The sequence below is a fragment of the Setaria viridis genome, chromosome 3 (assembly GCF_005286985.2).
Source record: "Setaria viridis chromosome 3, Setaria_viridis_v4.0, whole genome shotgun sequence".
Taxonomy (NCBI): domain Eukaryota; kingdom Viridiplantae; phylum Streptophyta; class Magnoliopsida; order Poales; family Poaceae; genus Setaria; species Setaria viridis.
In genome coordinates, this window is record NC_048265.2 from 1,504,196 (window position 1) to 1,526,847 (window position 22,652).

At 45.9% G+C, this 22,652-nt stretch overlaps 2 protein-coding genes and 1 pseudogene across 2 annotated transcripts; 2 read left to right on the forward strand and 1 right to left on the reverse strand.

Moving 5' to 3' along the window:
* Positions 1-1,000: 1,000 nt before the first annotated feature.
* Positions 1,001-4,819, reverse strand: LOC117850527 (farnesyl pyrophosphate synthase). Its single transcript, XM_072292270.1, has 13 exons — positions 4,800-4,819; positions 4,502-4,592; positions 3,719-3,743; positions 3,369-3,484; positions 3,187-3,273; positions 2,950-3,070; positions 2,776-2,860; positions 2,654-2,705; positions 2,148-2,243; positions 2,004-2,048; positions 1,833-1,922; positions 1,689-1,760; positions 1,001-1,413 (listed from the first exon to the last, which is right to left on the reverse strand). The coding sequence occupies exons 1-13, from the start codon at positions 4,817-4,819 to the stop codon at positions 1,285-1,287; spliced, it is 1,029 nt and encodes a 342-aa protein (XP_072148371.1). The 3' UTR covers positions 1,001-1,284.
* Positions 4,820-15,254: 10,435 nt separating this feature from the next.
* On the forward strand, positions 15,255-15,869 carry LOC140222087 (uncharacterized). The gene is made up of 2 exons (XM_072292271.1): positions 15,255-15,414; positions 15,504-15,869. The coding sequence occupies exons 1-2, from the start codon at positions 15,316-15,318 to the stop codon at positions 15,612-15,614; spliced, it is 210 nt and encodes a 69-aa protein (XP_072148372.1). The 5' UTR covers positions 15,255-15,315; the 3' UTR covers positions 15,615-15,869.
* Positions 15,870-17,060: 1,191 nt separating this feature from the next.
* On the forward strand, positions 17,061-21,038 carry LOC117850400 (uncharacterized; annotated as a pseudogene).
* The last annotated feature ends 1,614 nt before the right edge of the window (positions 21,039-22,652 follow it).

A 22,652-nucleotide genomic window follows, 5' to 3' on the forward strand; every position in this document is an offset into this window, starting at 1 on the left:
AAACCTCCTAAAATTCTTGTAACATCAAATGTTTGATACTAATTAGAATTATTAAATATAAACTAATTATAAAATCAATTGCACAGATGAAGACTAATTTGCGAGACGAATCTATTAAACCTAATTAGTTCATGATTTGTGAAACTGTGAATTTTGCTTCCCTCCTCGTCCGAGGGAAATTTACTGAAACTTTTCCGTTTCAGTAGTGGTGCAGTAGGATACAAAAAGTAATCAGGATTCTATTTACCTCTGCATACCAGTTTGAGCAGTTCAACGTGACAACGTCCCGATTGTTACTGGTCGGTAAATCTCAGATTCACATTTTTCCCTTGACCGAGCCGGAGCCCTACGCAAGCAGGCAAGCACCGTGCGGCCATGTCACTGTTCGGAGAACTGTGAACTCTAGACACACAGCTGTGAGCTGTATGCCTATACCAGTCTGCAAGATTCAGCAAAAGAAAGGAACATTCTTTGAATAGCTCTCCCCCATATCAATGCCTTGAAACCAGGCAAAAGGTAAGGTTCCTTCAATCACGGAGAAAATGTGGCGTCCGTGTTGATCAGGAATTTGCAGGAAGGGATACAGCGCCATACACTTCCCTTTTCAGGAAAAGAAGGATAGAAAGGAATAGGAGTAGCTCCATACTGACCTCATCGTATTAGTGGTAGTCAGTTGGCTAGCCCAACAGTTTCCAAAAATCAATAATTGCGGCACCCAGCCTTGCTACATGATAATTTCAGAATTCACTTTTGCTTGGTTCTATCAGCTGTCGCACATTTGCAACGTATGGATTCTGTTCTGAACATCTGATGCTAATCAGTTCTTCAAAACAGAGGAATTCTTTTTCAAAACAGAGCAGTTTGGTAATGCGATTCCAGGATGAGCCTAACCATCAAAGACAACAGTAAACAATCATAGCACTACAACAGTTATACATAAATTGCATGGATGGCGAAATAGAACAGAGGAAGAACCAGAAAACCATCCATTTGCGGCGACTTGGTTCCCTTCATTCACGGAGGAAAACATGCACTAGATTTGATACAGTTCACATGAAACAACCATGAATACATGTAGCTATTAGCTAGTAGCTGTGTAACAAACATTTTGAAATACCAACCATTTGGAACTGACCGATAATACACAAGTCATTGGGAACTCATGCCTCGTCGGTTTCATCAACCTTTTCTTCAGATCTCTGAATGTTCTGAAGGATAGGGCTGAAGATGTCCCCCTAACGCGAGCAGCTGTCCTGTTGTCCACACGAGTCAGATTTCACTCTTCTACCTTTTCCTTCTGTGGATTTTCTTCAGAAACGATTTCAGGATCTCCTGCACAGCACGGTCATGCTGGGCTTCGATAGATGTGACCAAGTGATTGTATGCTCGATCTTCAAACTCGGAGAACATGTCCTGGGCATGAGAGCAGTCAAAGTGAGGCAAAAAAAGGGACTCGCACGAACATCAGAGTTAGCAGTGTGAATTCAAAAGGTACAGCGAAAAATCTGTCTTTACCATAGCCAAATGCAGATGGACATATATGCACTCAAGGTGCCAGGGTGTGTGCATTAGCAAGCATCATTTTTTTTCTAAAAAAAATTAATCATGCCTGTAGGCTGTAGATGTTGGAGTATGTGACTAGTAAAAAATCGTGCAAAGGAATATCAAGATCCCTAGTTCAGTAATACCTTTAAATCAAGAGTCGAGTAAGTACTTTTCACTTTGGAAACAGAGGTTGAATCCTTCTTCCCATAGTTTTTCTAGAAATGAACATATAAGACGTCAATGTTCCTTAAACATGTTCAGCTATACGGTTATAAGAAATTCCTTACAAGTAATACTTCTATCTGGTTAATATTGGCATGGCCAAGAGCTTGCACAATTAACCAGGAACACTTGTGATCCTCAATGTCAGTCCCAATCTAAAATGGAGAAGAGCACTCCATGAATATTACTTATTCTGTTAGAAAATGAATTTCTGACAACTTGTGCTTCTATTTTACCTTGCCTATGGTATTAGGATTAGCGAAACAATCCAAGTAATCGTCCTGAAAGGTTTTTGCAATTGTCATGGGAGATATAATCTAGTAGCAGAAGCAGACATATCATTAATCATTTCATCATAGATTAATGTAGATTAATATTACCTGTGCTTGAAAATATATACCCATTTCAATGAGTATATCCCTTAGCTCACTGAAGTTTTCCAATTTTGCACCAGACAACAGCAATGCACAAGCAACCTAAAGGCATTATACAGAAGATATGCAGGTTATCTTCAGAAAAAAAAGTAGCTTATCTGTGGAAGGGTTCTTATGCGAATAGAGAATGAGTGTGAAGTTCGGACTTTAGAGTATATGTATTTAGCAAACCCCATGAGCTAAAAAAAAAGTCGACGCATGTTTGCATAGGGGGTTTGAGATTTAAATCATTATAATTTAGTTCACACTCGAATCTTATATAAAACAAAGGTGCCAAGAAACCTACCTGATCAATATACCTTTCGTGCATGTTTTACGCAAAAGTTGTGTCACTAATACATGTCTTGGAATGGAAGTATAACAGATAAATAATTTCATATGCAAAACTGAGAAATGAAGAGTAATTATTCTGATTTTTTAAAACGAATAATTGTCCTGAATTTCAGACTTACAGGGAGATAAAAGGAATAGTAAGATGTCTTGTACTTGACAATACGACGGTACCTACATGACAGAAGAAAAGGCACAAACATAAGCAGCTCTAATTATTTAAAGAATTAAACAAATTACGTACCCTTCTATATTGTATTTTGCAAGTTCATCTGCCCCATTATGTGTGCTAATAAGATCAAGCATCTGTCCTAAAGATGTCTGCAGAGCTATCTGAACAAGGCATTGAAACAGTAATATTTGAGAAGCAATATCACAAAATTTGTCGATTTGCTGAGTGGCGTTTCAGAAAGGAGACTGACCTCGTTCCATAATTCAGAGATATCAATATAGTAAGTTTTTTCTCTAAAGTACTTTTTGATCAAACGTGTAATGTGGCATTTAAGTAGAATACCATCATTTATACCTCGAAGACCAACCTATAAACACAAATAAATATTAGTTAGACTTTATTGCAGCTTAGTCATTGTAAGTTAATACCATAAAAGTGTATATATTCATCACAAAAATAAATTTGAGATGTCAATTTAAGCACCTCAGGTCGTCGGAACCAGCAAATCTGATCTCTCCTCGTATGTGAACCATCCATGATATCATCAAGCAGCAGTGCACATGCTTGAAACTGCATTTTTTTTTTGGACAACAAAAGAATCAGCCAACCCCTTCTCTGAACAAAATAAATGTGTTTGGAATTATGAGGGTCATTAGCGGCATTACCCATTCAACACACCAACCAAGGACGCAAGCAAGGAAAAATTCATCTTCAGTAACCTCACTCCCTTGTTTCAACAACAAGTAACTATCAATCACTGACAGGCCTCGATTCAGTTTCCCTTTAGAGAGAGAGAAAAAAGAAAAGGTCAACATGTTAACAAATTCTATTATACTTAAAAATTTACTCAAGATTTTGCTTGAAAGCTTAGAAATATTGTGTTCCATGTTTGGATGGATAGAACCAGCAGCTTTTGCTTAGGATATTTCCAAATTTCAAAGAAGATGAAACATTTGTGATGTTATTTAACAACCCAATACATGTTATTGGAAGAGTCAGATTGATGCTTCCTCACCTCCTGGTACATTGTAGTCGATCATCTGCATGAAAATGTCAAAGAATTGGTGAGACTAGCACATACGGTTGTACAAGTACAACAAAACAGCTCAGATTTATAAATCTCAGGTTCTGGTGGAAATTGAATCCATGAAAGATCCTTTTTTTTTTGGCTCTCTTTAGCCCTACTTCTGCTGATTTTGCATGTACGATTCGTCCCTATTTCTTTGTAGAACTATAAGAGGAATATACCGGTGATGGTCAGGCCATTTTTCCAAAGGGACGTTTTTTTTTTTCAGAGGAGAGTGCGGTTAGGCCTGGTTTGTCCCAGATTCCCTGGGCATAACGGGCAGAATTTGCCCAGAAACATGATAAGAAAAGGAGGAAGAGTGGGATTTTAAATGGGCCGACTCTAGCGTACACTGAATGGGCCAACCATGTAGGCTCATGCCAAACGAGCGGCCCAGAAAGAACGTGGCCCCTGCAAATCGGCACCGAATCATGCAGAAAATCCACTCTCTTTGAATCGAATTACGCAGTCTTGGTTAAAGACTCGTTCTGATTCTCGCAAGCTCTGAATATAAATCTATTTTAAGTACACCTTTTCAAATGAAAGGTGACTCCTGACATCAAAGACCGATCACCCTGGTTGCTAAAATAAAGCATTTGAACATGAAGCTGCAAAATGAGTAGTGCTGAGCAAATGGTACCAATTTAGGTCATCTGCGCAGTTGCTACATCAGCCGAACTGCCGATAATGCAGGCGCGCATACGTATTCGTAAGACGAGGACGTCCACGTACCTGCGCGACCCAGCGCCTGGCCTCGTCGGTGAGCTCGCACGAGTCGTCGGCGAGGAGCTCGTCCCGGAGGCGGTCGTACGCCCGGACGAACCTCTCGTGGTAGTCGTCGCCGACGCCATCACCACCACCAGCGCCCTGCAGATCATGGTGCCGGCGCCAACCCCCGCGCTTCTGCAGCAGCGCTGCCCCCGCGGAGCGTTTCGCCGGCGGCGGCGCCGCGCCGTCGCCGTCGTCATCGTCGTGCAGGAGGAGCTTCTCCTCGAGCTCGCCGTCGAGGCCGCGCTCTCCACCGCTGCACGCCGTCTTCAGCTGAGACATCGCCGCTCGTTTTCGCCTCTCTTGCCTTCTTCTTGTCCCTGCAGTTGCCAGTAGACTATGGAGGGGTATATATATGCGCCCGCGCAACGCTCCACGTATGTTGCAGGCAGGGCGCGCCGCGCGCCGCGCGGCCAGAGCCCGGCCGGGCCCCGTGCGCGTCCTGAAGCGGATGCATTGCCAGAACGACGTCGACCGGTGCGGTGTGGTTACTGACTGGGCGGGGTGATAAATTTTAGCAGGATCACGTCAAATGTTCGGATACTAATTAGAAGGACTAAATATAAGTTAATTATAAAACTAATTGCACAGATGGAGTCTGATTCGCGAGATAAATCTATTAAGGCTAATTAATCCACCATTAGTAAATGTTTACTGTAGCACCACATTGTCAAATCATGAACTAATTAGGCTTAATAGATTCATCTCGCGAATTAGACTCCATCTGTGCAATTAGTTTTGTAATTAGAATATGTTTAGTATCAAACATCCGATGTGACATGTACTAAAGTTTAACGGGTGTATCCAAACGGACATGAATCACCGGCGGTTGGTTACAATAGTCTGACACAAATTCAATTCGGCTTGAAGCTACCACAGAAATAACTTTGTTTATCTTAGCTCGCCCACACTCTCTAAGTCTCTCTAAACAAAAGACGAAACATGAATGAGTTGAATCCTTTTAAACATCCTTGGGACGTGGGACATATGCACCCCCTATATCCTATATAGCTTTGTACGTGCATGTGTCCATTGCGTAACGCCCTACATCATCCTTCTAAATGAAAAACGTACACATTCTAGTATATGTCAGGCTCCTGATGTAACTGGTCGAGGTTAACATGAGACCCAGAGGTACGGAAACTTTTACGCAGAATTTGAGCATGTATGCGGAGAGGGCGAGCGAATTTCATATTTTACTGAACTGGCTCTAGCCTGACATAGCCATCGGGTCCAGTGACAATCGGTGTGCAATATACAACTACTCCCTGCATGCACATATATATCTGCAACTGCAAGACGTAGGTACGTGTGCTAACTCTAGTAAGTCCCCTCCCTTCAGTTGATGCGATACTAGTTTAGTTTGCGCGCAGGAGGTGCATCATCAGGCTGCCCTTTCTTTAGCCGCATCCATCGATCTCCTCCCCTCCCTGCACGCACAATAACTGTCTGATCCATCAGCATCACTGCAATCACATCACCACACGTACTGTATTTTGTTAGTGCGATCGGAAGCAACTTTCCCGATGCTTCACCTAGAAAAAGAGAACCAATCAATGGCGGAATGAAGCGAAGCGAACATGCGGCCGGCATGCGCACCGCCCTCACATGCACGCAGGCTGCAGAGCCGCTAGCTGCTGCGAGGGAAAGGAATTCGGGAGCAAGCAGCAGGCGGGCATGGCGCGGTCAGCTCCAGATCGGCAGACCGACCGTAGAGAGAGTGACACAGGTCACAAGACGCCAGCTAGCGAGACTGTTGCTGCATGAGGCCGCGGGCGTCCGGTTTGATGCCCGGCCGCGAGTTTGCCACGGCGTGTGGCTGCTGCGCTCGCAGCACCCGTGGCAATGGCATGGAGGGCTCTGCTTGCTCATGGACGCGCCGTGCGAAAGTGGAAAATAGCTACTAGATCCCAACCCAATCTGGCATGCCATGGGCGCGTGGCCTCTAACGGTGTTCGGCAGCCAGCAAGGTAAGGGCATGTACCCGATCGGCCAAGAAAAACACGTAAAAACATTCTGTGCATTGGAAGCGCATTGCATCGCAGACAGTTGCTGTGCGACGCGTCCGCGCTAGCTGCAGCTGCGCAAGTTTTTCTGAAGACCATCACGGAGAAGTCTCCGGCAATGGACAGCGGTGTATGCAGTAGCCCGTAGAAGCCTAGGAGGAGGTGGGCTATAGCCTATAGGTGAACAATCCATTCTATCCATTGACCATTACAAAGAATACATGGATTTGATTTACTTTCTCAAACCATTCAAACTTGATAAAAAAAAGTATCTTCTTAGAAAACTTTTTTTTGTTTCTTCTCATACATGTCTTTGCTTGATATTGTTTAACCCTTGGGATATGAAATGCAAACATAACAAAAGAAAATAAAAAACAAGACAAATTTATGTTGTGCTATAGCATGGAGCTCTTTTGAAACCTAAACACATCTTTTGCTTGGTAGAGCGCCCTGGCAAGCGGCATCTCCACAGCCTCGCTTCTTGCCGGCACAAGATCAGCACCTCGCGCAGAGTCGCATGCTCCTGCCGGAACACAGCGCCATTGCGCCTTTTCCACAGCTGCCAACAGCACAAGATCATGAAGGCATCAAACTGAGTACTGCGGAGCTGCACAACACCATCCGTCCGATGCACATTCCCCGCGACTCAGTTTGATGCCTCAATGATCTTATTATATGTAGTGTGGAGCACTTTTTATTGCATATATAGTTCTTTTACTATTACATTATTAACTCGTACCTCCTCCAGATCTTATACACATCCTAGTCCTTCAATTTGGCAGGAGCGGATATTACATGTTAATAAAACAAGCATGGGTATTACGTACGCTATATATGGGTGCTATTCATCACACCTCAACCCCCTTAGAGTGTTCTCCAGGTTGACCTCTTAGTTAAGTAGCATAAAATAGTAGAAAAATGTGTCTACTTCTTCCTCCTGTAAGTCTTCTTCAAGAAGATCTTCAGAATCTCCCGAATCGCGCGGTCCGGCTCAGCATCAATGGTCGAAACCAGGTGCTTGTAAACTCTTGACTCGTACTCCAAAAATATGTCCTTCAGAAAGTCCAAATGACAAAAAAATTACAGAGAGTTTCACTGTATTGTTATATTACTTAACAGATTCAGTTCACATAAGATAGGTTCATAAGGCCTCTAGTGTCCGTATTTAGATCCGGCAACCTACCGAGGAGGTATCCGAGGTAGTGTTTTATGCGTGGAGCACGCTGAGATCAGGAACTCGATGGTGAACTCGAAAACACGATTTAGACAAGTTCGGGTCGTTTATATCGCGTAATACCCTACGTCATGTGTGTTGGTTGGATTGTATTGATTGAAGTTGTTTGGAGGGGTCCCTGCCTCACCTTATATTGCCGGGGGTACGGTTACAGGTCGATTGTTTACAAGAGTACTAGTCGGATTCGTCTAGAGAGTCCTACTCTAATTGCTACGAGTAGTTTCTTAATCCTCAACTAGTTCTTTTCCTCCACGTAGACCACGTCGTCCTGCACCGTAGTCTCCATGTCTGACACATCTCGATGTACAACCCCATATTGTAGGACTGTCCAAATCTTCCGATGGGCCCATATATGTATGACCGACAAGCCCCTGAGTACCTTTTAGTCAAATGTAGCAGTCCTTATTAGTTTTGTAGGCTTCTCCAACTAGTTTGTGGTACTCTTCGAGTATTCCATCATATCTCAGTCTTCAAACGCACTCAAGTTCTGCCATGCGACTTCAAGCCTCATTTAACTTGATCTTGAATCTTCAATCTTGAATTCTATATGGAAGTGCGATGAAAATCGCAATCCATATGGAGTAGCTCCCAAGCCTTAGGTTGAATCAAAGCTGAGGGTTAATCTTGTAATTTCACATCTCTTTTACCTTAAAACCCAAAGAAAAAACTTTTTAGCCGATGGGCACGTGGCACACAGCCCCCGAGCCATTACACGACTAGTTTCGATATAAGGGTCAACCACTAGTCAACGTGACTGTTCGCCAACAGTAACCTTATCTCTTCCGAAAAATTTGGAAACTGTCAAGCGATAACTACGAGCGTGTAAAACGGAATATTCTCGTTAACCTCGCCTCTGTTTTAACTGTGCCTCAGGAATTCCTCCCTTCCGTTTCACCCAAACCATTCTGCCTATTCATCTTCCTCGCAGTAGCCCTAGCGCCGTCAGTTGCAATATTTGAGCTCGAGTGCCACCCTCCCCCATCGTTTAGCCCCCGAGCGCATGTGCAAGAAGATCCTCATGGCAAAACGAATGGTGAAGAAAGCGTCATCCAACAAGGCGGCGGAAACCAAGAAGAGGAAGACCGTGAAGAAGGAGAAAGAGATCCAGTTGCCGGCACCGAAGTACGGCGAAACGGACCAGATGGCTCTACCCAACCAAACCTACGCTGGAAGAAGTCTGTGATAAAGGAGACAGATATCCAAGCGTATGTAGATGCCAAGCTTCTCCAAGAGCAAGACTTCATCGACTGGAGGGCTGCTTCCGGTGATCCCTGGCCATTGGAGAGTTACGCTCATAAGACGGTAATCTTCACGCATTTCATTGAGGGGGGTTAGCTCTGCCTGCATCGGATTTTTTCCGAGGGTTGTTGAGTTACTACAGATTGGAACCCCAATTCAATTTTGCACATAACAATTTTTGTGCACTTGTCTATTCTTGCAGAAATAAATTCACTTATTTTGCTCTACTCCTCCTCCACCCGGATCGAATGGCTCTGACGCCGCTCCGCATGTGCAGACCATTGCGTCTGTATAGAAAGCGATCGTGGAGGAGGAGGAAGAAGAGTCGGAGGATTGGTCCTCCTTTAGGAGCGAAAAAATTCGTTGTCAAACCCCGTCTGTTAGACAAGGTAGGGTCTTCCTCCAGGGCGTCAAAGCGTGAAGCCGAAGATGTCCTGGAGACTGAATTGGCACCACCCCCGAAGAGAAAGCACTGTCACTGTCAAGCGGGTGGTGAAGAAGTCATCGACCGCCGATGAAGTCCCACCTCCAATAATCACATTCGAAGAAGGACAAGATCCTGAGGATCGAATACTCGTAAGTTGTTTCCCTTTCCGCCATGCCTATCTTGATTCTGACATGAACGACTTGCAGGCAGTCGAGGAGGAGACAGAGGTGGATAAGACGACTACGGAAGTTGTGCAGTAGGAGCTGCTGATGACGAAGAAGATCATCAAGCTAGAGGATGACAAGGAGCTTCCAATTGCTAGGGCCAAACCCGTCACGGCGTAGACTACTCCAAGAGTGGAGATGGCAGCCAAGGCTGGTGAGGATCAAGCTGCGGTCCAACAAGCCACGCCGAAGAAGTCGTCTCCCACAGTCAAGTCCCTGCGCCTGGGGGCAGAGCCTTCCCTGAAGATAAGGCGGTCTACAAAGTAAGTACCCGAGTACTGATTGTGACTTTACTTTGTCGTGTAGCATGTTCTGATGCTTGTCTTTTTTTGGAAATCCACCGATGTGGATATTGTAAGCCTGAGCCCAAAGTCCACGGCTGATGGCAGTAGTTGCTCAGTCCAGGAACTCATCCCAGCGCCTTCGATTCTGCCGCCAGAGGAGCAACCGGTGCCAGAAGTAGCATCAGGTATTGTATCCCTTGTCGTGGCCCTTATGTATGATGTGATTGCATCACTTAATGTGTCTGTAGTGCCAGCCCCCGACCTGCCGGTGGACGAGCCTGTGGCGGCGACTACTCCACAGTGGTGGCAACTTTGGTAGCCCCCGAGCCGGAGGCGGAGACTGAGATAGCGGTGGCGACTAATACTGGAGTTGAGGCTACTCTTGTAGCCCCCGAGTCAGAAGCTGAAGTCGAAGCTGCTGGCGCGCTGCAAGTGCTAGCTGTGATCTCACCGTCTGAGGTGGGGCCGTCGACTACTTGCAGCGCGACCTCCCTTTTGCCTTCGGAGGCTGGTCCGTCAAGTAGCTAGGCGCTGGTTTCTCTTGGTGCGCTGAATGCCGAACAGCGCGAGGAGCCGTGGATTGCTGAAAGGGTGGACCTGGAGAAGATCCAACTCCTTACTGACCCTCTGACCACCATAGAAATGGAGGCCACGATCATGAAGATGCATCGCCGTGTAGGTGAGTTCACATAGGTAAGTTTGACCTATGCATTAGTCCTCAACTTGAAATCAATACTCATTACTTACACGAGTACTTGCTCTGTTTTGCAGAAACTGATCAAGCGCTCCCGCTGGAAGTCGAAGATGATCCAAGGTTACGGGGACACCATCATGCAGGCTCAAGCGCTGGAATACGAGCTAGCCAAAGAACGGTAGTACTCCTCCCGGTTACTTATGAAGTATGATGGCCAAGCTACCGAGTACCGAAACCTTGTGCAGAAAACCACAGAGGAGAAAGACCGTCTTCGAAAATGCAACAAGGGGTTGAGAAATTGATTGGAAGGTAAGTTGTCACCTCCCGCTGGTCTTCGAGTACTAATTTGCACTTGATGTTTCTGAGTTGCTCTTTATGTTGCTCTTGTAGCGGTCACCAAAGAGAAAAAGGATCTCCAAGGTAGCATCATAGACTAGCAGAACTCGTATTACCGAGTGACGGATCAACACGACAAGTTGTCCTCTATGTACGAAACTCTGGAGCACAACCTGGAGAAGGAAAAGAAGTTGCGCGTCAACGGAGAAGTCCAATTGGTAGATATTATGATGAAACTCCAAGCACAAGAGGCTGAGTTGGTGGCAATCCAGCTTGCTCTAAAGGAGCTAACAAAGGTCGCTTAGCCTGTTGCCGATATGGTGAAGCCTCCGGCAGAAGGCGTGGAGCCCCGCCCCTTGGTGGAGATACTGAAGGATGTACCCGGAAAGATCACTGGTTATATTCAGAAGATGGTCGGGTCCGTCTCAAAGCAGTTGTTGGCCATAGTAAAGTCCTTCTACCCGCAAGCTGACTTGGCTCCTGTGGTGGAGGGAATTTCAGAAGATTGTTCTAATGAGCAATTCCAACAATACCTGCAAGAGATGGCTCCCATTGCTAAGGAGGTAACCGGTCAGATAAACCTTGAGTGGTTGTATGTAAAAACAGTATGTCGTTGTAATATAACATGTCATGAATGTAATGAAGTGTAAATTATTTGAAGTCTTGTCGCAAATTTTATTGCTTGTCGACTTGCTTAAATTTTTGTTTTTAGTGCATCTCTCGAATTACCCTGATAGTTGCTCGTGCGGTAGTCGTGAGTGTCTGCGCACGAAACTGCTCTTATGAGCCTCTTCAGATACATGATGTAGAGTACGTGAAGAATGCAACCCCTTTCTGCGGAGCGCGAGTACTCAGATATCCGGGTAGTCAGACTTTTTACACGAGTAGACTTTTCATGACTTCATCGACTGGAGACTACCTTTGCAACCTCTCTGGGTTGTTTGGGTGTTGTGCTCCGAAGATCTGAAACTACAGACTTGTTATTACAAGGTACGACTAGACAGATTTGTCTAGATAAGATCTTGGGTAGTACAGATAACTCCCAAGTCACTGACGACTTCTTTTTGCGAAGATCGTCCATGGGTAGACTTGTTCCAGGAGCTGTGTAGCTCAGGTTATCTCGCCTCGTGTACGCGTTGTCCGTGATGTCGTCTAGCACAAGACCAGACGCTTGGAGCTACAGACCGGTTGAGAAACATTTCGTCAAACACTAGCGATGCTCCAACGCTTGGTAGCAGAGTAGCCACGGATTGTTGATGGTGCATTGGTGCTTACCCACTCGACGCACCAACCGAGCACGCGGGCCAGGTAGAAGTCCAAGTCGTCGACCTCTGTCCCTTCCCTCAGCAGCATGTAGTTGTCGATCATCGAGAGCCCACGGTTCAGTTTACCTTCAGAAAGAAGAGCGGCGAGAGGTACAAGGCAAAACCGAAGCGTACTCAGAGCCCTGTGCAGAACTAAAGCACGGTGTAAATTGTGCAGTGATTCATCCGCTCACCTCCAGGTACGTTGTAGTCCAGCATCTGCGGTAGAAAAACATGACAGCAGAGGTCACATTTTTATCATCACTGGGATATACTTTTATTGAGAAATAGGATGAAACATACTACTCCCTCCATCCTGCAAAGAGTGTTTTTAGTTTGTTCTAAATCAAATTGTTTTAAGTTTGACCAAGTTTATAACGAAAAGTACCAATATTTATAACACTAAATAGGTATGCTATGAAAATATATTTTATAATGAATCTAATGAAACTTTTTAGACAATATTTTTATATAAATTTGATCAAATATGAGATAGTTTGACTTAGAACAAATTTAGAGGGCACTCTTTGCGGGATGGAGGGAGTAGACAACAACAGAAGCTGAAGGAGAATTTATTTGGTTGGGCTGGGCCAGTGGGCCAAGTTTCTACCTGGGCCGCTTGCCCAACGAAATAAGAGTGGACCATTTCGCGTGGTGAGAAATTTTATCATTTTTTGCTAGATTATTATTACTGTACGTACTACTCCTTTTACGAATTACTGCTTCCATTTGTTTGCTGTTTGTAGAATTTGTCCAGGATTTGACTGGTCGAATCAGCCAACCAGGCCAGCTTACCATCTTGAGGCATGGCTTTTTCACTGGTCCTTGCCACGATTCTCGAGCGCCGATGCATTGCACAGGATCCGTCCAAATAGGCAGCATTGTCCGACAAAACGGGACGAGGTGGACTCTTGCAGCTGCCTGGAGAAAGCTTCGCCTGGACCGGCTCGCAACGTCTCTTTCGCCTGGGATCGCGGATGCTGTTTGGCAAGCTAGATCAGTGACGTTAACGTTTCATTTCCTTGGAATCTAGCTAGGCATCGTCTATGGCTTTTTGTGTGGTGATCCCTGATTCTCTGACGGATATCATCCAAAATCTAAGCATCTCATCTTTTTCCTTCTTTTTTTTTTGCGAGACAGCCAAGCCTTTGTAGCATCTAAAAGAACAAGCAAGGTCGTCTATGCTCGATTAATCTGCAAGGTGCCACTCATTTGCCTGTTTATTGGTAAAAATCGGACGGATACACATAGAGCAAAGCGAGGACACATACCCCCACTAAGCAGACTTTATTTGGTGAAATTACGGACACTCATGTTTATTAACATTTGCTACTCACTTTAGCATTAGTCCACCAGCACGGGAGCTGGACCAACGGGCCGCTTCCTATGCCACGCGAATGGCTCGAACTGTCCAACATGCCTTGTGTTAGAGATTTCTCTTGTTTTCGTGGATCATTTCAGAAGTTGAACGTTTTTTCTTTTTTTGCATTTTACACTTAGGCACTCTAGTTTTGCTCCCTTTTCTCTTAAAAACATTTACATTTCTGTACATGATCAAAGGCTATGCACTTTTTGTGCTGGTCAGAAAACTCTACTCCCTACAGCCCCAAATATAAATGTCATTTCGATTAACAACGTCATTATGTTTTTGTGGTGAATTCAGTTGCATCAATCTTATGTTGTCATTTTTTATGTTGATCGTCAAAGTTAAAAAAAAAGTGTTTACTTGTATTTGAGATCGGAAATAATAGAAGAGGCTCCAACTAATGTCGAGATCGCATTATCTCAAGGGGGAAAAGATTAATCTAGCTAGATCGTGCTCCTTTGTCCCGAACGTCACCCAATCACATGTGCTGTATAAAATGTGATCGTCCCGTACGTCCGTAGCTAAAACTTGTAACAACCGATGGTTACGCGCATACTTTTTGCGCAAATGTTCAAAAAGGAGAACTCAGTGTGTGCAGTGCCACTGCGCATGAACGTTCGAAAGCTGCACGGCAAGGGGAGCGTACCTTGGCGACCCACTGCCTGGTCTCCTCGGTGAAGTCGAAGTTGAAGGCGCGGTCGTTGAGGAGCTCGGTCTTGACTCTTGAGCCGCTCGTACGTGCGCAGGAACCTCTCCTTGGTCTGCTGCCCGCCGGCGCCCTGCTGCTCCCCCGCCTGCGGCCCCGTCGCGCGGCCGCCGCCGTCCACCCGGAGCAGCTCCTTGAGCTCGTCCTCGAGCCGCGACGCCCGCCGGATGATCTCGCCGGGGCTCGCGAGCACCGCCAGCGACAGCCCCGCGCTCAGCACCCCGACGGCACGTGTGACGCGATCGACGACGCCAGGGCCCCCGTCGTCTCGATCCCCTCCTTCAGTCGGCCGGCCGGTCTATCTTCTCCCACGATCCGCGCGTCACGGTGGTCCGCTCGACGGCGAGCGACGATGTGCGCGCGAGGCCGGTCGGTCGGCCGGCGGCTACATTCCCAAGGATAACTGAGCCGTCAGAGCCCCCTGCAGCCCTGCTTGCAGACTTGCAGAGGTCGTGCTGCAGGGGCCTGCAACTGCAGTGACATCACCTGCATCGGTCGAAGCTATGGCGATGTATGATAATGTTTTAACGTACTAGCAATAATTACGTAAGCATGAGCGTTGTAGTGTGACTTGATGCATCAGAGCTAAATAAATTCTCCTAGTTTATGCAACGGCCTTTTTGCTTTGCTTGCGTGGCGGCCAAATCAGTGCTGGGCTGGCATAACAAACGGCCCCATACCCAATGTGTTGCTTTTCATCTGCGTGGGCCGAGTGAATGCGCCAGGTATTGGGTGTCAGGCCGCGCGGTATCCGCGTCTTAGGCCGATTGTTGGCTATGGCCTGCGAACGTCTGGGGGTGGGCCGGACTACATGCTGTCCTAGTGGTTCATACGCAAATCTATTGTTTCGGCAGGGTGTTAGTGTAAAATCACAGAAGCGATATGTGTATTTGGATAGGGCCGCTGGCACCGGTTGGCTCAGCTCGGAGATCGTGGTGGCCGTTCAGTTCAGTCCGCCATGGAAGGTGCAGCTGCCCAGATGGCCGTCCCGGTCCTCGGCATCATCGCCGCGGCCGCCGTGACCTTCTACACCGTCAGCTTCATGCAGCTCCGAGACGTATATGCTTGCTGTTCCCTCATTCGAGCACTATCTAATTTCTCCCTTGCTCAATCGCCATAACCAATCACCATCGTTTTGACATGCAGAAATCATTCGAGGAGCTCGACGAGAAGTACTCGGAGTTCGACGACGAGTCCGGTGGAAGGCAGCGGCGGGCGCGCCGGAGGGCCGAGCGCGAGAGGAAGAGGCGAAATTGACTGAAACCTCGCCTCGCCTCCATGTTCTGCCTGATCGAGAGGAAACAAGATGCCGTTGCTGCTTGATGAGTACACTTAGCTACTGGAACAATCGAAACGATGGGTTTGTGCTTGTGTTTACCTGTAGTGCCAGCGACGTGCTTAAATGGCTCTACGAGTATGTGTGTACCATCCTCGCCCTGTTCTTGGGTTCCAGCAGGAGTTGTAAAATAATTTGCCATTGCATTTGCAAACGATGGTACACCTTTCTTTGTACCCCGTGGATCCTGAATTGCGTCTAATTTTCCCCAAGTTGCATCTCCGGGATTTTGTGCAAAGAGTAGAATGAGGTCAGACTGAGCAGCGCCTTGAGCTGCATCAGAGAAAAGAAGACCGCAAGCGTGTCGTCCCTCTGCAGAACTCTGTCCGGCTCGAGACTATTGAGGGAGAGGGTCGTGCTGCAGACGTGCTCGTGCCAACCGAAGCGAGTTGATGGAGCGAGGGGTCGAGGCCATGGCGACGTCGGTCATCCCGCGCCGCCGCCACCTCCGCCGGGCCACTGCAGGTTACCAATGACCGTCGGACCATGTAAATCTTCAAGCCAAACCTTAACACTGAAAGCTCGCTGGATTTGGAGAAGAAAGGGAATAAAGGCGTTCGGAAAATTCAGGTACCAGATTCCTCGAAAATCCCGACTAGATTTTAGCTTTCCTTATAGGAAAAGCTATACGTTACCCGGGTGTTTTATGCTCTCTCGTCACCAGAATTTGGCACCGTCTGATCTGACCATCTGATGCTGCATGGCTGATGCCGCATGGCTACATGCTGCGGCATGGCTGCCTGGCTGATGCAGCCGCTGCTGCATGGCTGCAGCTGCTGCCTGGCATGCATCTGAGCATCGGGGTCTACCGCGCAGGCATGCGGCATGCCCGATGCCCATCAATCACTGTAGGCAGTAGCTGCCACTCCGCTTTCAATACGCTTCCATATATATATTAGGGATTCTTTTACACTATATTAATAAGTGATGACATTGTTACTGTAATTTTAATTTGTGTATTGTGTAATTTTAAATCTGTGCAAATTTGCATGTTGTTTATTTTAAAATCTGATTGTATTTTTGCATTTGAGGGTCAAAGTTAGAAATAATTTGTTATCTGACTGACTATAGTAAAAATTTGTTGAGTTGTTAATTTTACATTTTGCATTAATTTTTCTTCTCTTTTCTGCATTAGTTTGTTTACTATGTTCTCAGCATAGTTGTTTCTATGTTGTTTTTGCTAGCAGTTATTTTCCACCGTTTGATCCAAATCTGATGGTGTTGACATTCAGGTGACAGCACCTCTGCCAGCATCTGAATTTTGTCTGCCTCAAAATCAAGTGTTTCAGCAAATCAGATTGCCTAGGTCAGCTTCCATGAGAAACACCCGGGTGACAGGTAGACAGTCCCTTTCCTTATCCGTGTGATATAAAATAAGAAGAGCTGGTCCGTTGTTTCGAAAAAAATGTCTGGAACCTCAGATTCGTTCGCTCCCCCAGACGCCGGATCGGAGAAGCGTGTAGGAGACGCCGCTAGTCATGGATCTCAAGAGAAATCTGAAGGAGCGAAGGAAGGGTCTGAGCAGAAGCAGACACCTGAAGACCAAAGCGCGAGGAGGCGGAAGACCGACGTGATGCCGACAGAAGAAAAGGGGGCGATTGCCCCGACTCCGAAGAAGGCAAAACAAGAGGAAGCGCAAGCAGGGCAGAGGGCAGAGGAGTCGGTTGTAACCCAGCAGCAGAAGGATCAGCACGGGGAGACGTCGGCTGCAACAGCAGGCGAGGGTTCCAGTGGCTCAGCTGCCGCACCCCGTCCTCAATACCCGAGATACCCGCCATACCCGAGGACTGGCAAGGTTGAGGATCTCCGGAAGTGGAGCAAGAAGTGTGATAAGGTCAATGAGATGATCAAGAAAGTAGGTTCGCTTCTGAATTTCGTGTGGCCTTTTTTTTATATATAGTTTCGCTACTCATCAAACGCGTGAAATTTTGCAAATCCATCTGTCACTTAATTACTAGAGGTTCAGCTTAGGGTTAGTGATTTGGTTGGGGAATTTAGGGTTCGGTGGTGGAGGGTACCTGTGCCAACTGCCAAGTATTGTAAGTCTAGATGCGTGTGCGCACGTAGATTTACGTCTGAGTAAAGATAATTCTTATAGAACCGACCCATAAGTTTTTCTTCCTTTCCTTCAGACGATCTTGATTACAGTATCCCTACCTTGTGTGCACCCAAGGACCCAGGCACAACCAGAGCTGTACAGAGCTCAAAAGACAAGGTGGTGGTTCTGCGTGCGGCACGCAGCATTGCTTACATCATGGATGGTAGGATTAAGTGACAAGAATAATAGCAATATTCACCCAATCTATTCCTCCTAGTTGATTATAACATTCACATTTGTGTTTGCAGATGGGAAGAGGCTACCACGATGTACTGGTATAATCATTAGACAATGGTCTGATGCCCCTGGTCATCATCATGCTATTATAGTGACCTATTCTAGAGTTGTATGTAAGGATGGTAGAAAACTTGATCCCTTACCCAAGGTACAAACAGAGTGAGTCAGTTGAATTGATGATCTTTCCTTTTACTATGCTTACAGCCTGCATGTAGTAGTTCATTGTTGTTCCTAATTGCCTATGATCAGCAGCCCCTCCACTATGTGTGGTGTAGACTGACTTAGCCACCTAGAGCATGCTGCATTTTAGACGAAATGTTTTCCGTGGGATGTTCTATGCTATAGAGACATAATGTGGCATCTTTTTGTGTGGCATTTACTGTGCAAGTGTGGTTTGATGATGGTTCAGTATCCAATTATATATGTTCATGTTTCACTATTGTTCGAAGGTGCCTTGGATGCTTCCTTTTCCTTCATGTTTTAGTGGTATTTCAGTACACTTACCCAACCTGTTCATTTCTGAAATTTCCTTCTGTAAGTATGACCCTCACAGAGGCTGTGCTGTCATTTTGATCATGCGTGCATCCAGATTATCTTTTCCTTTCACCTTAAGCCATTATTTGCACCGTCCTCTTACACTCATTCCATGGCCTTATATATATTGTATGTGATATTTGAACATTATCAGGTATTGTTGCCTTTGCCATGTTACAACATCATCAGCTCAGCTTGAAAATAGGGTTATCCTACTCTTATCTATCTATATGGAGCCCTTGTTGTTTTCGTGGTGCTTTTATGGCCAAGGGTCATTTTCTCTTTTAATCTTGGGCATGCTATTCAACTATACCTGATCAGCACTTGTCTTTTCAGCTATCTGTTTGTTTGCCGGACAAGACTATCTTGGATGCGGAGCTTATCTACTTCAATGATCATTATGACATTGCCCTTTTGGATATCTCTCTAGACTTTACCTTGGAGCTCCCTTCTATTGGACGTGGTGCAGAGTACGGTCAAGAAGTTTTTGTGTTGGCTAGGGACGCTAAGGCATCCATGCGGGTTAGGCGTGGAAATATCAAATGGTTAGAAGAATCAGATATTTTAGGTCGTGACTACTATATGTTCCTCAGCAGTGACATCCCTGAGGTAATTAATTATATTTTTGCTGTACTGTATCGTTGTTTAATTGCTTATTTAATTATGTAGTATTTCTTTGATGCAGGGTGGAAATGGAGGAATGGTGATTGACCATAATGGGGAACTCAGAGGTATGGCAGTCTAGTGGAGCTAGCTCATATACTGCTGTTATTTCGATTTCTACTATTGTAACATGTGTTAATATGTTTATGCAGTTCAAGTAAGTTGCTTTTTTCACCGTCACCCTATCTATAATCCTCATGTTATTTGGTTAATCTCTATCTAGTGAAATAAATGGCACTGTACTTAGTGAATTCCTGAAGTGGATTCATAAATTATCCGTCGCCCAAGGCGAGGTGATAGCCATGCATGTGGGTATATCATAGGATACTGGCTGGCGGTTTTGCTGCCATCCCTAGCATGCTAGCTTTGATAAGTTTCACTATTAGGTATATAAACCTTGTATGAAGTGCTAGCATATGGTAAACATCGACTTCAGCATAGCAATAATAAGTACTTGTACTTGAGATTTAAGTTCTCTTGGGAACTGGTGCTTCTTGTAATGAAATGTACTATGTGGATTGATTTGGTACTAGAACTACGAAAATATTTTTACCACGACATCACCCGAAATGCTGCCAGAATTTTAGAATTACATAGTATATCTAGACAATGTGTCATTTAAGACAACGATATGATCTTGTAAGGGCGCTGCTGCCTTTATCTTATTGGCATGATAATGTTGGCAATATTTTTTTGTTGGTTGACTAAAGCCAACCTATTTCAGTCGTGTTGCTCGCCCTGTTCTTGGTTTTAGCCTCAGAACAATAGCCCTGTTGGACGTGCAGCTCCAGGAGGATATCTCCCACATTGGCATCGATGGTGGTTTCGTTGTAGATGAGGTAAGGCTGTTTTTTTTTTGAGTCAGTCTGTATGAATTATGGATGCTATTGAAATCCTTTTTGGTGTCTCTAGGTATTTTTGAACAATGATGCTGAGAAACTTGGGATTAAACCCAGTAATGTGATTATTTCAATAAATGGGCAGGATGCTCTAACATTACCTGAGGTGCAAAGAAACATCAGCCCAATCTTGATAGATAATTTCAATCTAGATGTAAATGCACCTAAAAGTTAAAGTTTTGGAAGATTACCTTCTATCACTTGGCTGGGACTATTTGAAGGACAAATCAATTTGCGTGAAAGATCTTAAGGCATGTCTGCAGAATTTCCATATCACCGACAAGGTGGATCAGGGTATGGGACGGCCCTTGGGATCCGTTACTATGTCTAAACATTAGAAATACTTTAGTCCAAATTTGGCATTTGCTATTGAAAATAAGGAAGAATAAAATCGTAACACATGTTTTTTTTTGTATCAGCTTAGAGTTTGTGACCTCAAAAGCGGTGTGAAAAGAGACGTCACATTGCCTGTCACGTTCTATGATAAAGCTGAGAAGGTAAGTCCTCAACCTACCGCTGTGATTTTAAGTAAATATCACGAAACTACATTTCTTTTGTGCAAGCTATCACAAAGCTCTGCATTTTTTTTGTCCTTCCTTCAATGCTACAATTTTCTTTGGCACAAGATTTTTCACAAAATTACATTCCCTACAGGATGATCCGATTTGACGGGATGGGCTGACATGATGGTATACGCTGATACACCATACTGATATACTTGTGGGACGTCTCTGAAGAACCCCGGAACACATTTTTCAATGAAGAAAAACGATCTGAGAGAAGTTTCGACTACATTTTACTTATAACTACAATACTAGTGTCAAGAAGTTTCGAGCTCTTGGGCCAGTGTAAGTCCGTCCGGACGTCTGGTACTCCATGTGGTCAATTTTCAGGAACATAAACTTCTGGTGGCAGCTAGTTTCAGAGATGGGTTGGCAGCAGCAGCCGTCTTCACCGGGGTGAAATGCTGAGCGAGAGATTGCAGGCGAAGATGAGAATTTCACACAATCGCGGCCTCCAACGCCGACGGCGGCCGCCTTATTCCGATAATTACATCCTAGCAGTATCGTACACAGCTGCACACGCGGCGGGCGGGCAAACAAGCAGTGTATATGCTAGCCACGGCGCGGCGCTCCGATCAAATGGTGATGCCGTTGGGAATGCCGCGGAGCACCGGCCCGGGCTGCGCCGTCGGCTTGAGCAGCGTGTAGGGCACCCTCCACCGTTCCCGTCCGGTTCTTCAGCTCGGGGTTGGCGTTCCGCCTCTCGATGTTCTCGGCGACCTTCTTCAGCCTCGCCCGGAACTCGACCAGCGCCCTGGCGGCGCTCTGCTCGCTCGTCCACTGCTCCGTGTCCGGCCGCTGCCCCAGGTACACCTCCCCCGCCAGCGCCAGGGGGCCCGAGGAAATCGACATGAACCCCAGCGCTTCGGTCACCGGCGTGATGCTCCCCAGGAACTCCGACTCCGTGACCTCTGCGCCGGCGTTCGGCACCGGGCCTGTGGTGAGGGAGGGGCCGTTGGGGAAAAAGCCCTGGTAGTCGTACTGCCCGAAGCTGATGGCCGCGTGGTACGCCGAACCCAGCCAGATGATGGTGGTGCAGGCCTCCACGAGGTCGGCAAGGTCGCCGGCCACCACGGGGCGTCGCGCAGGTCGCCGTGCCCGACGTTCTTTACCCCGCTCCACCACCTCTTCAGCTCGCTGTCCCTCGACACGGCGCCGTCGTCGGCGTAGTAGATGGCGCAGTAGTCCGCGGCCCATTTCTCCTCTTGCTTTCTTCTTCCTCACAAAAAATGACCAGCAAAATTCTTTCCTTTGCCGATGTCTTCTTCCTCACAAAATTAGTGCTCCACCTTAATGGCAGACGAAGAAAGAATTTCATTCAACAGCTGCAGGAGAACTCTACATATGCACGAGGAAAAGGAGCTCCACATTTATCAGCATTTCAGTACATTGTTTGGCCAACAAAATTCGAGACGGCACACAGTGGGACCTTCTGCAGCTAGAAAAAATTAATCGGTATAATAGTTTGGAGGATGTTTTCACAGAAGAGGAAGTCTGGGCAGTAATTTCTGAAATGGCAAATGAGAAGGCACCTGGGCCTGATGGCTATATTAGAATTTTCTTCAAATCAACATGGGCAGTAATCAAACAGGATTTCATGGCAGCACTCAATTATTTTCACCAACAGCATGGGCAGCACTTTGACCAACTAAACAAAGCTCACATTGTCCTTATATCCAAGACAACACAAGCCAACAACTTAACAAGTTTCAGGCCAATTAGTCTAACCCATAGTGTGGCAAAGATAATCTCAAAGCTTCTTGCAAACAGGTTATCCCCACATATGAATGAGATTGTGTCAAGAGTACAAAGTTCTTTTATAAGAAAGAGGAGCATTCAAGATAATTTCATCTACACAAGAAACATGATACAAGCCATGCACAGAAATAAGAAACCGACCCTTTTCCTAAAGCTGGATATCCAAAAAGCTTTTGATAGTGTTCGTTGGGACTATCTCATGGAGGT

Bases quoted from the DNA above. Each gene is read 5' to 3' on its own strand.
- LOC117850527 (XM_072292270.1), bottom strand. From the start codon at position 4,819: ATGTCTCAGCTGAAGACGGC. The intron at 2,861-2,949 runs GTCTCCTTTCTG...TTGTTCAGATAG, and splicing joins TGAATTATGGAACGAGGTCA to CTCTGCAGACATCTTTAGGA. The intron at 1,414-1,688 runs GTATTACTGAAC...TCTCATGCCCAG, and splicing joins ACTCGACTCTTGATTTAAAG to GACATGTTCTCCGAGTTTGA.
- LOC140222087 (XM_072292271.1), top strand. From the start codon at position 15,316: ATGGAAGGTGCAGCTGCCCAGATGGCCGTCCCGGTCCTCGGCATCATC. The intron at 15,415-15,503 runs GTATATGCTTGC...TTTGACATGCAG, and splicing joins GCTTCATGCAGCTCCGAGAC to AAATCATTCGAGGAGCTCGA.